At 36.5% G+C, this 16667-nt stretch overlaps 1 protein-coding gene across 1 annotated transcript in view; it reads left to right on the top strand.

Annotated features, from left to right (window-relative positions):
- Nucleotides 1-16667, top strand: part of MGAT4A (alpha-1,3-mannosyl-glycoprotein 4-beta-N-acetylglucosaminyltransferase A) — a 71832-nt gene that overhangs the window by 33065 nt on the left and 22100 nt on the right. Inside the window, exons 6-9 of the mRNA XM_035558056.2 lie at nucleotides 10948-10994; nucleotides 11528-11641; nucleotides 12242-12317; nucleotides 13792-13906. Of these exons, the coding sequence (XP_035413949.1) occupies nucleotides 10948-10994; nucleotides 11528-11641; nucleotides 12242-12317; nucleotides 13792-13906 (352 nt within the window). The remainder of the gene's footprint in view (nucleotides 1-10947; nucleotides 10995-11527; nucleotides 11642-12241; nucleotides 12318-13791; nucleotides 13907-16667) is intronic.

Here is a 16667-nt window from a genome sequence, read left to right as displayed (position 1 = left end):
TAGTCAGTCCTTCCTCGGGTTGGTGCTGCAGTTGGGGAGGTTAGGTACAGATTGTTACTGATTTTATTTTTTGGACTTCCTGGACATCAGAAGTCCAGACCTTTTTGATGGACTAATTCAAACAGTTTTCAGTTGGACTCTTTGGTCAGTTTGACTCTTGATTTAGCTGAATGCTTAAAGAAAATGATAGACTGCTTTCAGAAGTAATTTTGTTGGCTGCTGAGAGTTGTGTATGCTTATTTTTTCTTAAGAGTCTGACATGGAATGGGGGATTTTTTTTTACATATGTTTGATCTTCAGCCATCTAACCATGTAGTGCTCTGTTCAGTCAGTGTTTTGTGAATTCCACAAAGGAAAATTTGAGTCCTCTAGTTATACCTGTGAACACCATTTTAATCTTGTGAGCCAGTGTCCTTTCAGCGATGATTAAGTGAGAAAACAGCGTGCTAATACATCTAGTTCTATTAACAACAGATTTTAAATCTTTCTTTTAGAAGTTTATAAACTCTTTTGCTGTACCTGAGACTGACCCTTATAGTCTTCTAATATAAATCGCTCTGGTTTGTTTTTTTCTGACAGTGAGTCAGTCAAAAACCGTCAGTCTAATAGGTACTGCTTTTCTGCAGAAAATGCTCTTAAAACATCTCTTGGTTGAGAATATCAAGTGATCAGAATTAATTTAGGAATTACTGGAGCAATGGCATTCCTTCTCTGTACTGATTGGAATAATTTTATTGCCTTTTAATACGGCTTCTTTTCAAGGTTTAAAACTTTCAAGGTTTAAAAGTTCCATTTTGTTTTGCTTAAGGAGGTCTGAGCTGTGAAGACTGTGTGTTATCATTGGATTCTCAGTCTTCTACAGATCTTAGAGTAGGAGTGAAGAGAATCCACACCCCATCGCCAAATGCACAAGTTTCCCTTGTAACCTTAGACAAACCATGTAGGTATGCTTGAGTTTTCCATAGTTAAATAATTTTTGTCCCTTGAGGTGTTGTGAAATCTTCTTTTGTCTTGGGAATGATGCTATGAAAGTGGCCTTGAAGAAACTCAACATTTTAAAATGGGAGCTATTGCATCTCTGAACAAGGAGACTTGTGTGTTTCACTCTGGAGTGGGACCCTCTGTATCTTTTGGATATGGCTGTTCGAGGGGAGCACGATGTACTTACTCCCATGTCTGCTATGGGCACAGCAAGCCATGAATGTCTGGGAAAATCCGAAGAGCCTAGGTTTGGATTCTTGTCCCATTATAACTTTTCCCTAGCTTTGCATTTCTTTTTCCATCTAATTTCTCCATCCGATTTTGTCTCCCCAGCTTTACTTACTCCTTTTACCATGCTTTATATTTCCTTAAGTTCAATATCTTATAGTTTGTTCTGTAATTACTACAGGAAACTCTTACAGTGAATAATATGGTACAGTAAATTCATTATCCTGAACTGTGCTGTGTTTTTCTCTGGGTTATGCTGTATTTTTCAGCTTCCTTTTGCAAGATGGATTGTGTAGGTTTCATAAGCATTTTCTCTGGCTGCTTGAAGGAAAATCTATTCCCCTCATGGACTTCTGTTTGTCCTTAAACAAAAGGAAGGGCTTTTGCTCTTAAAATAACTTTAACTGTGGGGTTTCCTAGCCTAAAATGTGTTAGACTGTTGCTAGCATTAACGTTTGCATTAATGAAGGCAATTCAAAAATACATTAGGACTTTGATCAACTATGCCTGTATTAAAGATGATGGCAAAAGCTTCTGAAAAATGGTATGGCCTCTGCTAAACATTTGTGCAGCCTCAAGTACAGCAAGAAATGGTCATAGTGTGAGGTTGGGTAATGTTACTAATAAATTTAAAACTACTATTTGTGCTTTCTATATAGCTTGTACCACCACCACCAACAACAAAAGCAATAATTACAAAATTATTTTTACAAGAGAACTATATGAAAAGTGGTATTTTGGAAGGATTGCATGAGTATTTTCTTGCTGACTCAAACTGAGAAATCGAACTGACAGTGTTTAATAAGCATTGCTGGGAGACAGTCATAAACGATTGTTTCTTTGCGCTAAGCACCCTAAAACTTCTTCAATGGTTAATTTCTTCCTTTTAGCAGTTCTGTCTCACAAATTTGACTTTTCTGGAACACAAGTTGAAAATTACAGCTAATGGCCTTCTGCAAACAGCATGAACAGTGTAAACAGATAAGCTAGTAAATATAGGTGCATTATGGTTGCTAAATAAAGAGATCTGCATATTCATTTACTGTATGGATATTTCTCAGTAATGTGATTATACACAGTAAATTTCCATACTGAAAGTTCAAGGAATTCTAAAATATCTTGGTTGATGTGATACCTAATCACCAATTTAAATAATTACTAGAATTGCTTGACAGTAAACTGTGCAATTGTCCCAGTAACTGACATATGTCTGTGTTCTCCAATTTGTTAAAATAATTTTATTGCAGAATAATTTGCAGGGATTAATTAGGATGACTAATAATAGGCGTGAATCATTATATGTCTATACTTAAAATCTTTTTATTCCCCTTGACTGCGTAGTTAGCTCAGATGCTCATCAGATGATTTGAAACAAACGATTCCGGTTTGTATGAAAACCTTCTTTCTGAAGAAACTATAGGCTCTGGGTTTAAGGAACTGTGAACTCCACATGAAAATGAATGTCCATTTTTTTTCTTTTTTTTTTTTTTCATAGGGATTGCAAATAACAAGGGAAACAAGGTTTTGAAATACTTTACATCATAGTGGAACAACAGACATAAACATGTATGCTACTGAATATGAGAGAAATTAAAATATTTTTCTGGTATCTAAAGATTTTTTTTTGTATGAGGAGATCTCATTTACCATGAAGAAAGTGCGTCTTAGACTTGTTCTAAATATATCACAAATTATTGTCAGTCCACTTCATTAATCAGTGACTGTGCTTAGCACGGTCTTTTGTACAAACAGTAATCAATGTATATTGGAAAGATCGTAAGTCCTTGATTTGACCAAGAATATCAAAAAGGCAAATCATTTCAGAAAGAATCAGAAGACACTTAAAGCTATGCAAAAGTATTTTGCTAATATTATATACTACTGATTACATCTGATTGGGCAGTAATTGTCCAGCCATTTACTCTTGGAGCACCAGTCCATATGCTATGCTTTCTCACACATTGCTTATTAAATCCTATACTGTTGTTTCACATGTAATCCTAGCATAAACACACACATATATACATATGTATGAATGTGTATATATTAAATAAATAAATTAAAGCTAAACAAGGCCGTTTTACTAAATAATATAATCATCACCAGGTAATTTTAAGGGCCTGCACAGGTGGTAACCTTAGTTTTGGATTCAAAACCAATCAAGATGACAGCAGTTTCTAGTTACAATGTTAGCTCTTGTAACTAGAAGGCAGCTTGGCATACCAGTTAGAAGTTGAGATACCTATTTAAACTGCTGTTTTATTCTCAGCTTCTTTGGCATCCAAAGAGTGTGGACTGTTGATACTGGGCACCATCACAGGATTTTACATTCCTCTTTTCATGGTAATGGCTAGCAAAGTTTTATATGAGATTAAATTGGTGATAAAAATCTTTCTTAGATCTTGGAGAAGATTTTTGACAGGAGTTTGAAACCTGCTATGGACCTGAGACAAATTTAGTGTCTCAACAGAAAGATGAAATTGCGCTTTTTTTTCTCAAGCTCTAGATTTGAATGACTGAAATGCTTCTCTTTATCTACAAGATACCTTTTGAGATGTTCCAGGCCCACAGTAACTATCTGATGTTTCTCATAAGGGAACATCACTGTTAATAGTTGTAAATGTTCTCACCAGTAACATCTAGAGCATCTATTTGTGAGATGAAAAGTAGCAGTAATAATCTTATTTCAGAAGCCTTACAGTAGGTGACTTTGTACCTGGATGATTGACTGAATTAACACTGTATTAATAAGCAAGTTTAGGACAACATTCTCAAATTTTACTTCCATGGTCTGCCTTGGCCTGAAGACAATAAGGACGAATTCCTTCTGTCTTCCAAGTAAACAACACAGTTCATTGAAGTGTGCTTTTGATTGTACACAACTGCTACCTGCATTTGACTGGAAAAAACAGACCTTCTAGACCTTTTCAATGATTTACAGGCTCACCCAAGGACACGAAAAAATTTCCCCAGGTTTCCAGGCCACATGTTCTGCCTTCTTTCAGACTCTACAAAGAAGGCTTTGTCTGTAATACATTACAAAGTTAGTTGAGAGCTATATGATGTTAACATGATTTCCACCTAAATGTGCTGTTTTGAGTTGTCCCTTGACTTTTTGTTCTGGCTGGCCTTCTTAAAATCTAAACTTGTTCTCTGATGTGGTGCTGTGGTTCACAGCACAACTCCTAGGGACTTGAGCCTTCATGACTGAGGAGGTGGCATGCAGGATACGAGGGTAGGGACAAATGAGAGTGGAGTGATAGAAGAATAAACTTGTATTCCTGATACTGCCGTGAAAGGCTTTGCATTGTGAGACCCTGTCCATTAGACTTTTTTTTCCTTTGTATGTTGTTCTCCTTGTTCCTGTGTTTAACTTAAAACTGCTGCTTCAGATCCGAAAGCAGAAACTGTATTCCTGAAATAATCTTTTTCAGCTGTATTGGTTGAACTTTAACAGATACTGTTACCTTTTTCCACAGGCTTTGTTTATATCCTTACACTGTTGAAACCACTGGAAAACACTGCTGTACTTCTATTCCTTAGGGCTTTTTCACTGTATAAATCTTCAAAAATATGTCTAAGTGCTATTTTAGTGGATGATTTTTTCTAGGTGAATTTTAAGGTCTTGTATATAGGTAATCATATTCATATGTACTTTCACCATTTTGTCAAACACAGGTTTACTTTGCCTTTTCTGGAGGTTGTTCAGTTTTGCATTGCTTGTTATTTAAAATACATTGTAAAAATATTCCACCGGTATTCTACAAGGGTGGTGAAAGATCAGATAAAATTGTTGAAATGCATAAGCAATTAAATTACTACTTTTTTTTTTGGGTGGGGGGGGTTGTTTCTTGAATAAGTTAAGACTGATTTATAGTAGATAATCATTTAAGAATTAAGATCTGGGCAAGTTGACAGACTAGATAAACCACATTGTTTAGAAGGAACTGTACAGTTGATGTCCCAATTCTTCACGGCTTTCCCTGCAGCTTCCCTTCTTGAATTTATAGTATTTTGATAGTTTTAGTGCCATCTTTGGTCTATTTGCGCTTGTCTTCCTAAAACCAACGCTTAATGACAACTGAAATAGAATTTTAATCTGAACAAATGTTTGGTCTGCTGAGGCAATATCCAACAGACTCACAAAGATTGGGAGGGACCTCTGGACATCGTCTAGTCCAAGCCCCCTCCCCTGCTCAAAGCAGGGTCAACTGCAGTAAACCTGTGCATTTTGCAGAGCATTTCAACGTGCATCTTGAAAATTACAGCTTATTAAAAAAGTTAAGCTTGGTAAGTCAAGCTTCCAGAACAAGAAAATCATAGAATCGCAGAATGGTTTGAGCTGGAAGGGACCTTTAAAGACCAGCTAGTTCCAAACCCCCTTCCATAGGCAGGGGCATCTTCTACTAGATCAGGTTGCTCAATTGCACCGCTCAATTGCTTGTACGTGGTATCATAGCATTCCATCATGTTTTACCTGCTTTTTTTTGTGTGCGTGTCTGTTGTTTTTTTTTCTACTCCTCTTGGAGAACCTAATAAAGGAAGTGCTCATTGGCTGGGTGTCAGTGTTGATGCATAGAGTTTAATTTTGTATAGCAGCTGCTATTTTGTAGCACTTTATTTTGCCAAAGTCCAGTGTTTAGCACTTCTGCTCACTTGTGGTGGGGACGTAATGGAAACTGGGATAAAGTTTAGTGTTGAGTGGCAAACTATGGAAAACTTAAAATTCAAGTGATGTCTCCAGTAGGAGTAGAGAAGCATTTACAGGAAGAGTGGGACAGAAAATAAAATAGGACAGGAATCCCATGCTTTACAATGGAATGTAGTTGTCTCAAATTCAATTCAATATTTTTGCTTCTTCTAGCTTTACCATGTCTTGTTCATTCTGTGGTTTGATGCAAAACACTTGTGCACTTACTCTGCCTGTGCTTCAACCAAGTTCCAGTCCTGTTTGGACTCACTGTTATTGCTTGTTTAGATTTTATATATGTGGATTAGAGCTGAGTCTCTGTGGTGGTACGGATGCAATCTGGATGCCTCTAAATGAAATTAAGAGGCAAAATCTGAAATGAAGGCAACATTTCTCATAGAGTACATAGCTAAATTGTGAACCTTGTTGCTACTGGATATAGTGAAATACAAGTGAGTAAATAGGTTCTGGAAGGCATTAAGCAAATTCACAGAGAACAGATACAGAAGGAGTTACTGAATCTAATGATATGGATGCCACTTAGGCCTAGCAATTATAAATCGTTAATTACTGAGAACTGGCAGGTGTATGAAAGGAAGGAAGATTTGTTCTGTACATACCCTGTTTATTACTTCTTTTTTTTTTCTGAGCATTTGCTACTGGCTAAGATAGCACATAAACTTTAGGTGCAGATAGACCTTTGTTCCATACTGCCATGGTTTTGAGAAGCAGTTCACCTTCTGTATGCTTGCAGGTATTAAATAGATAGGTTTTAACGATATGAAAGAGTTGGTTCTTAAAACTAGAAATCTTTTTCTCTGACAGTTGGTTAGCCATTAATGAGAGCATTCTAACCTCTTGTTTTGTCTGCTAGCTAATATATCCTACTGCTTTGCTATGTGCATCCTCACTCATAAAATCAATAAAAAAAGATTGGACTTTTGTTCACTGCTGCTCTGGTTCTTTGTGCATTTGTTATGAATAACAGTGTTTGTTCAGACAAACCTTAGAATAATTGCAAATTTGAACATAAAGTAGAGAAGGTACTGTAAGCAATTGTAGAGCAGCATCTTACAAAAACAGGAAATTTGAGAAGGACACTGACTCTCTGAAACTTTTTTTCCACAATGGACTCCAGGTTTTCTTTTAGAGAGATTCATCGAAGCACTGTGTGTATCTGTCATCAAAATAGCTGATATATGAGTTAAACCTTAGATGTTGCCAGTTCAGGCTTATGAAACACCATAGATTTCATAAGCTAAAATCTTCTTTTCCTGCTAAAAGTTTAGGTAGGCTCAAGGGGGGATACTGGCGAGGTACATGGAAAAGGGGTCTACTGAGGAATATTAAGTATACAAAATCACACCTGGCTCAGGAAGTGACCTGAACTGAAGGCAGTCAGAGCATGGATGGTAGCAGGAGGAAGTACTACATGTGCTTGTCCTGTTTGTACTCTTTTCTATGTATCCGTTTTTGGCTGTTGCTGCTGGAAGCAAGATGCTGAGTTGGGCGAATCTTTGGTCTTGATCTAGTATGAATGAAAAAAGGAGGATGTCTCACCCCATGTGTTCTTACTTTGTCTGAGATCAATAATTTCTTATGACTAGGAAGAAAGAATGGGCAAGAAAAATTTTATCTGCTGATATTGAAATAACCACTCCTGTTTACACCTTTCATTAGTCCTCAGAGATCTACTTAACAAGACAAGTTTGTTTTTGAAGCTCTGCAATTCATTGATAAGATGCATCTTTTTGGCTGGCGGTGTTAACTCTTTGGCTGTGGACTATCACAATTTGGCATTTAATCTTTAAGGGGATTAGTTCTTTAAATATTAATTTTTGCTGCTTTTTCTCAGGTTCCAAACTCCTAGGGATTATTTCGTCTTCAACCTTAAGAGTTTTGTGAAGGAATGTTAATGCCTTCTGATGCAGTACATCATTCATTGTTGTTTTCTTACAGGTTGTGCTGCTTTGATTGGGATCACCAGTGACATTTCCTTTCAATAGTTGCAAATAGCACTGATACCATGAGCCAGGTTCTTCATAGCTGTTCCAAGGTCAAACTGGTATCTACCAGATGATCTTCAATGGAAGCCTGAAGAACAGTTACGCTTTCTTTCATGGATGATTTCCTTTTGATTAATCGGGATTTGTCTTGTCCTCTTTAAGGTTCTTGGAGAAGACAAGGTCTCCTTTATATTATCTGTTGTTCATACTTGTTTTCAGCAGTCTCATGTCCTGTAGGTCGATAAAGAGGACCAGAGGTCTTATTTTATCAGGCAGTAAATGCCTTCTTCCTTAAAAATGGGGAATAGATCTTGGTCAATAATAGATTTTTCCATCACTCTTCAGTTACTGGCTGAATTTATTGATAGTGCTTGGAAGATCCTTAGGCTAGAGCAATTCTCTGACTATTCCAGATATCCTGCCATTGCTGCACTATGAAGTCTTCTCTGTAGTTTTAACTCTTCCCTTGGGTATTGCGACAGATTGATCGAATTAATTGGACGCTCTCATATTTATTTCATCAGGTTGTGTGAAATAACTTCCGAGTGCCACCGTCCTGGCACCTGTCCACAGCTGAAGGGTGTTGGCAGAGATCCCATTGAGCGTTAGGCTGGGTAATGAGGAGAGGTGGTTGCCTCTGGAGGTTCTGACGTGGAAGGATGGCGCTCAGCCTGCTGACCTGAGGGGAGGAGTTTGGTGTTGAAACCCTGCTTCTGAATCTCAAATGCTGCTGGTAGATAAAAATACCCTTATTTAGAAATAATGGCAGGATATCAAGTTTTTAATGCATTTGCTCACATAAAAAATGGCATCAGCTATTTCAATCTCAATGTTCTTTTTCATTCTAAAAGTGGTATCTCCTTTAGCACTTTGCTGGTGCGGTGTTGATTTGGAAGGAAGGTTACTACTAAACCAGCAGCAGCATTTGCCTTATCTTCTGTTTTGTGTAGCTAGACCAGGCAATCTTGACTTGGTTTGACAGTAGCACAGGTTACAATACAAAATTGAAAGTCTACAGGCTAGATCACTTTAACGTGAAGCTATTGTGATTGCTGTTCTGACTGGGAAATTGCCAACCTTGTGTGTTGAGTGTGTGACACACACACACACAAAAATAGTTGGAAGTATGGAAAAAACTCTTATTCCAGACTTTCTAATCTTTCTGGATGTGGTCCATCCTGTATTAAGGACGTCAGGTTTTAAAAGCACTGTAAAACAGGACGAAGCTATGTTCATTTTAAGGAGAGTTACAGTGAAGCATGAGCTTGTGACTAAATATATGCTTCCAATTACGATAAAATTCTGCTTTTATTTTAATGTCTGGAATACTGTGTAGAGACTAGCTGTGCTTTTGGTGTCTATTCATTTAAAAACAAAACGAAAAACCCCACAACTTGTTTTCCTACGTAATTACATTATGGACAGTTTAACAAGTATTTAACTTATTAATCCTAGACTAAGTAATTGGCGTTTGGAATGTCAACTAGAAATTCAGATCGTTTCTTTTTCCTATGTTGACTAAACAATAATTTTTAATGTTTAAAAGTAAAAAAAAAAAAGGAAATGTTTCAGTAAAAGATAGAAATAATTATTATTGAATTATCTTTACATAGTGATTTGCAGCTATTAAATCACAACAGAAGAAGTTGTCTTAGACTCCATTCTTGTAAAGAACTGTCTGAACAATCCATATGTGTAATTAAAGACTTAGTGATATGTGAAGGTCCATATGGGTCTGTGAGTCTGCTTGGGTGGAACTCATTGTGGGACAAGTTTTAAATTGCTAACACCTTAACTGCTTATTAGGATTTCTATCCTGTGAAACACTAGGAATAGTGCTTACAAAGGAAATATTTATGGAAAAAAAAGCATGACAAATGCTTTCAACTCACTTCTTCATATAGTGTTTGCAACCTGCTTTTGGAAGAAACCCACTGCTGTCCTTTTTGAAAATGTGCGTGTCACTGGCATTATGTTGGATTTTACAAAAAGTAAATCTTTAAAAATAGGAATGGTGATTTCTAAGATCAAAGGGTAAGAACCTTTATCAAACAAGATTAGTGGTTCTGTAGAAATGCTTGGGAAGGATTTATTCTCGGTGTATATAATCCTTTAATGATAATCTGCATTACAAATTCATCAGAAAGATAGTATGAACTGTTCCTTTGTTTCCAGCATTTCAAAGGCAGCTGTTTCTGCAGAATCCTCATGAGCTACCAGAATCTATGTTGATTTACAGACTGTAACTTTTCTTTTTAAAACTGATAAATAATATGTCAAATTATTAGATTAGTAAGTACGGCAGAGACTAGTTTTTCTTAATCTAGGTTATGAATTCAAAACCTCTCCTTTCCTGCATGCGTAAGACCAAGTTAGTAGGTTGCATAAGAGGCCAGTTCTGGCAAGTTAGGTGATCTGTACTCTTCCTGAATGTCAGAATTAATTTTTTAACCAACAAGTAATTTTTTAGAATATTTGCATCTTAAGAACCAGGTGATTAAATCAAATTAATAGTCCCTCAAGTTTAGTCTCTGATGCAAAAAAGCAACCCTTGTTAGGAAAACAGCATGTTCGTTGTTGTCTGAGGTTGGGGTATCCATGCTTTAAGTGCGAAGTTTAGGAGATGTATTTATGAAAGAGGTGTCTGTTTATTGCCCTGTTCTTCAGAAGTCTTTCCTTGATAATATTTTTGTATAATGTAATATTGTTAACAATATGTTCTTCCTACACAAATACTGGGTGATCATTTTGTCATTAAGACTATGAACTGCAAGAAAATGCTAGTTTTGCATTAGGACTGTCTATTAAAAGCAGATATAAAGCAAATGTTATTTCCCTGTGTTTACATAAAAGAATCGTTTTTTCTTCTGTTAGTCAAAGGACACAGTTACCTGAGTGATGTGTTCCTCTATTACTCAAATATCTTACACACTGAAATTGATTTTCAAGTACCTCACCAGTTGTTACTGGGTTCTTTTAAAGAGTAGCTGCAAAACAGTTAAGTATTTTATTTGATAGTGTGTTTTTGTTTTTGTTTTCCAGACTGATCTTGATTATGTTAACAATGTTGTTGCAAGCCTGGAAAAAGAGTAAGTTGTAGTTCTAAATAACATTGTGATAAGTAATAAAAAGTATTATGGAAATAGAAGTTTATACATTTTTGTATTTTGGGGAATTTGTACTTTTGAACCAAAAGGTATTAGATAATAAATTAAGGGCAATGATTCAGTCAGTTAAGTTGTAAAATAATAAATGGAATTAAGTTGATTTTGTGCACCATAAATAGATTTAGTTGCCATTAAAATAAATGGGAATTTGTGACATCTCTGTTACTGTCTTGTATTCCATACATTCCAAGAGAACTGTAGGGGGAAAAAGAAAAGCAAACAGTGTTTAAAATCTAGTTAGAATTCCAATTATTGGTCAAGAGACTAAGAGGCTATGCTTTTCTGAAAAAGCTATTAGGGAAAACAATATCTTCTTATACAGTAATTTTACTTCACATCCCTTATTTGAGTAAGTCATTGCTATAACCAGGCATAGTAATTATACCAACAGAAAGCTAGCAGGAAGTGTACAGAACTCAAAATATCTCATGACTTTATGATGTTTCTATTGGCAGATTTTCTACAGAGATCAATTCTGGCTTGGTGGAAGTAATAGCCCCTCCTGCATCTTACTATCCTGACTTGTCAAACTTGAAAGAGACATTTGGAGACTCAAAAGAGAGAGTGAGGTTAGTTTATTCCTCCAAATCCTTTCCCATCTCCTCCCACATTCACACTTTTCTTGTTTATAAAATGACAAGTGGGATGTGAATTCTTTAAATGTTTTCTTACTGTAATTCTTGAAAGTGTGGGGAAGTTAAATGAGCACTGAGTTCTTTTCAGTCTTATCTGCATGCTGTTCTGTGCATGATCAGAGCCTAATGCTGAGCTTGGTTGAACTCACTTAATGTTAGATTCTGGGAGGTGAATACAGACTTTTGTTGGTGTTTTTTTGTTTGTTTACTGTTTTTCTTTCTGAAATATGGTGTAAAACCGAGTAATTCCTGCTGAATTACTATTTAAAATGCACATGTGTTTGTAGTGAAATGCCAGGTAGTTTTCACAAAATCGGAATCAAAATAAACCAATTTTTTGTCTGTATTAAAACATAAGGTGAAAGCTTTGTTCCTTTTTTTTCAGACAGGATTTCCTGAGGGAACGATGCCAAAAGCAGTTGTCCTAACATTTCACCAATATGCGTCATTTTTCATAGTGAGATTTACTTTGAATTACCAGTGTGTATTGAAATAACTTTTTTTATTATCCTTAAGTTTTTAATTGAATTTCAGATGGAGAACAAAGCAAAACTTGGATTACTGTTTTCTCATGATGTATGCCCAGAAGAAGGGAGTTTATTACATTCAGGTAAATTTCTGTTCTTTGTTTTGAAATGAGTCTGCATAAATTTTCAAATGAGTCTCCAGAAATCCTGCTGTTGGGTACACCAGAAGGACCTACATAGAGCAGAGATAACATGGTTCTATTCTTGGAGGGCACTGAGTATGGGCATAATGGTGTCTGAGGAAGTAATCTGTGGAGGACACTGTCTCTGAAGTAGAAAGCTATTTGTCATACATGGTTGATTTTATCTTAAGAAGCTTAGCAAAAAAGGTGAAGGAATGTAGACAGCTTAACTACTGTTTTCTCCCTTGTCCCCCAAATGAGGTACAACTGAGTCTCCTAGGCAGAAAACACCAGCATAGTTTTGAGTGGAAATTAAGCTAAAATCTATTCTTCTTTCTCTTGAAAGCAGGTGCAGTGTCACTTTAATATAACTCTGTGGTGTACAGATATATTTTGAATGTGTTGCTAGACTTGTTTTCTTTTTTCTTTCATTTTTTAAAAGAGGTTTTCAAGAACACAGTTAAGCAATTAAGTTTAATGTAGTTCAGAATTGTTCCTGTCATGCCTTCCTGCTTTGAAGTAGAAGCCTTACCTATAGGTGTATGGCAGATCTAGTGGGTAGCTGTGCTTATGATCTTTATTTAGATTTTGGGACTGTATCCTCTGGGTGTAACGCCCCACTCATCTAGTTTTTACAAAGCAAGCTATGCTGTCTGCTCTTTGAAAGCTGTTGGAGACTGATTTTTCCTGGAAGCTGTGCAGCCAGTGATATATTGACAGCCTGTTTGAAACTAGGCAGTCACACAAATGTTAGTGCCAGCACAAGGGGGAGAGCATGAATGTTCTGAGAGATAGGACAGGAGGAGCAGCATCCTTAAAGCAGCAGCCTTCACTTAGTGTGAATTAAAAGGATTGTAGTACAGCATCCTGGGAATTGCACTGTCTGGACTAGATTGGACTACACACCTGTTCTTCTCTTTGGCAACTAAAGTAGAAAATGGGGAAATGAACCCTGGCTCTGTAGGTAATGTGTCTCTTAGCTTCTAAGAGGAGAAATTATTTTAGTAGTAGTAGGGAAGTGAGTAAACTGAGTCACATTTTCATACAAATAGTACAGAAGTTCTAGTTTTTCTCCACATAATGTCCTGATGATGTCACTTAGTCCAAAATTATTTCATGGATGATTCTTCTTTGAAGAAAGAAGCTAGAAAAACAGTGTGATTTTACTACCTAGTTTACATCTCCATTATGCTGAGATATATTCATGGATTCTTATTACAGTAAGATTCTGGATTAATTCTCCACAAACAGACAAACTGTGATCCCTATAATAGTTATTCTTGTCTGTAGAGTCTAGGCTTTATAGCAGTGCTTGCACTAGAAATACATGGATATGGGTTAGCAATATATTGTAAATCAATATTTCCTACTTGTACTTTTCCTATTGCTTTGGTGTTATTTTATTTATAGTGATATCATTGCTACCTTCCTCTAGCTTGAAGACGACATCGTTGTCAAGCAGAATTATTTCAGCACAATAAAAAATTTTGCGCTTCAGCTTGCTTCTGAAGATTGGATGATTCTAGAATTTTCTCAGCTGGGTTTCATTGGTAAGAAAACGTTCATTTCAATAGTTTGAAAGAACACATTCATCCTTAGACGCTGTGATTAATAGACTTCAAAGCTATCTTCTTTGTACTGGAAATAGACCAAGAATTAGAAATTCATTGGCTTTTTTAGGAACTCTGTGGTTTAACTCATGTTTGCTTTTGTTAGGTTTTTCATCTATTTTTGTATAGCAGTTAAATTCAAACTGTTGGAAATGAAGACATTTTTATAACCAAAAGTTGGTTTATTTATAAGAATATTAACAGTTCAACTGCAAGGAATTACTTATTTTAAATTTGACTGCAGTTAAAATAGAAATGTCATTAAAACGAAATGACTGTGAAGTAAAAGGAAAGAAGCGTAAAAATTAACTCCACTTAAAACAGTCTCACTGGTGTTTATGACAAGAGTTCCGAAAAGAACCAACAGGTATCAGTTTGTCTTGGTTGCTGAGCCTGTTCTATCTTCATCATTCTGCTCCATCCAGAAGTTAGGACAGTCCTCTCCTTAGAGTTAGGTATAGTCTGCCTGTCATTTGCAATCAACAACAGTGAGAGAAGCTAACATAGCATCTGGGGCTCTCATGCATTGACTACCAGGGGACTGATGAAATTACTTCATGAGTATTTGTTCTGTCTTACACTCATACATTTTTACAGAGATACTAGTCTTAACAGAAAAACAATGAAAGAAGTTTTGAAGGGATTTTACACATTGAAAAGGTATTTTGTTATTGCAGTGATGTGTCCTGAACTAATGAAAAGCACCAAGTTGGAGATACATGAGGAAAAATTAAATTAAATCAGGCTGGGGAGGTTCCTATACTATCCTTTTTAGAGCTCAGCAACAGATGTGTTGCTGAGGCAATAGTTTCCTGATATTCAGCATTTCAGAGACTGATAGATTTGAAAGGAAACCAGCAGTTATCTCCTAACGTACTGCTAGGTTACAAAATTGTGCTTTGTATGTTTGCCTGCCAGTCTCATCTATGATGAAGAGCAAGAGAGGAAATGGGCAGAGGGAGGTCTCCTAATCTCCTTTCTGGCTACCCACATAACCAGTCTGCTTGGTTGCCTTGGGCTACCAGCAGAGAACGATTTCAGCTGCAACATATGTAACTGGTATCTTTGCCTCAGCCTTGGAGAGAGAAACAGGAAATGGAGCTGCCTATCATGGAGAAATAAGCATTTAAATAATTTACTGGAGCTTTTGCCTTAAATAGACTTGTCTCTTTTGCTAGGGGGCCAATTTGCAACTCTTGGCTCTTTGTGGTTCTTGTGGCTGGAGAAATTGCTTGAATAATGACATCTGATTAAGCTTTATTTCTACTTTTTTTTAATTGTGGACTTAGATGGGGTTAGAGTTTTAACTCCTGTCCTAATTGCACTTTGAATGTAAATTCTGTGTGAAGTTTCTAGGCTGTAGAAGCAACTTACCTCCGTTCTGCGTTTGCTTAATTAGCGCAGTACAGATGGAATAGTAGAGTGCGACACTTGCAACTTGCATTTTTATAATACTGAGATATCAAAATGGGCATAAAACCAACAGTTTGGGGCAAGCACTGTCTAGCGCCTGCAAATATATTTCAGAAAGCTTATTTTCGTATTTTGCCTTTCACGTCCCTATGTTCTCAGCCCTGCTATAGAGGGGACAGTCTAAGCCAGAAGGGTTAGTTAGATGGTTCTCTTTAATACTGAGATTTGGCTTAATCATACGCAAAGCTGTATAAAAATATTTGAAAGGTTGTTGTTGTTGTTGTTCCTGTATTGTCTACATGCTGATTGTTTGCAGTGTAGGCTCTAAAGATAGTTGTGATTACATGTATTTGTTATCTCCTTTGGCTGGGCATCCCTGTTATGGTCCTTGTATCATATTTGCTTGCCTGGTATCTAATTAGATCCTATCAGTAGATTTTCAGATGCATTTAGCTGCAGTTGCACATCTTAATGTTGTTTTTTACCTAGAAAATTATTTTTTTTCCACTGAATTTATCTACTTATCCTGTTTTTAAGTTTTGAGAGAAGGATTAGCGTTCATGAAAGGGATTAATAGTTCTGGCTTGGAGACACATTGGTGTACTGTAACTATATCCTGCATAGAAGTTTTATGCAAGTAATATAGATTTGTCTTGTCTCTACTATTGCTTTATGGATCTTGATGCAGACTGATAGTATGATAATTTGGTAATGCAGATAGCTAGGGAGAAGAGCAAGAGTAGTTGCTTGCAATTTGGGATGATTTTTACGTGCAGATATCTGAGAGAGAAAGTAGAGTGCTGAATTGCTAGTGATTCAGAAGTAGTAACTTGAAAAGAGGTATGACTGATTCATCGTAAGCTATTGCAAGCCTTGATCAGCTTGCAAATTCTGCTAGGAAAGTGTTTTTTGTCATAGTGTATTTCTGAACTGAAAATCTAGCTTACGCAAGTAGTACATGAGGAAGTGGCAAATGCAACTGTTTAGGCTGACAGCAGAATTACAGAATTCTGTCACCTCTGCCATAGAGCAGAAGTTGCTTTCTTTGATTTTTTAAAATTTTTTTTTAGATTTTATTTTTTGATACTGAAAGCATAACCCTAAGTGCTGTCAAGGGTCTAATAAATAATGTGTGAGATGTTTGCTGTTTCCCTGGGAAGCTCTGTGGAAGGAGGTGTATCTTTTGGATTCTGGGCTGCGCTGTAGTCCCTGGCATAACACAGTAAAGTCCTGCCAGACTTTCATGAGAAACACCGATGTGTCTTCCAGCTGCTTGTGAGCTGAAGTG

This window comes from Cygnus atratus, chromosome 1, assembly GCF_013377495.2.
Source record: "Cygnus atratus isolate AKBS03 ecotype Queensland, Australia chromosome 1, CAtr_DNAZoo_HiC_assembly, whole genome shotgun sequence".
NCBI classification, from domain to species: Eukaryota; Metazoa; Chordata; class Aves; order Anseriformes; family Anatidae; genus Cygnus; species Cygnus atratus.
This window is presented reverse-complemented; position numbering and strand designations above follow the sequence as displayed.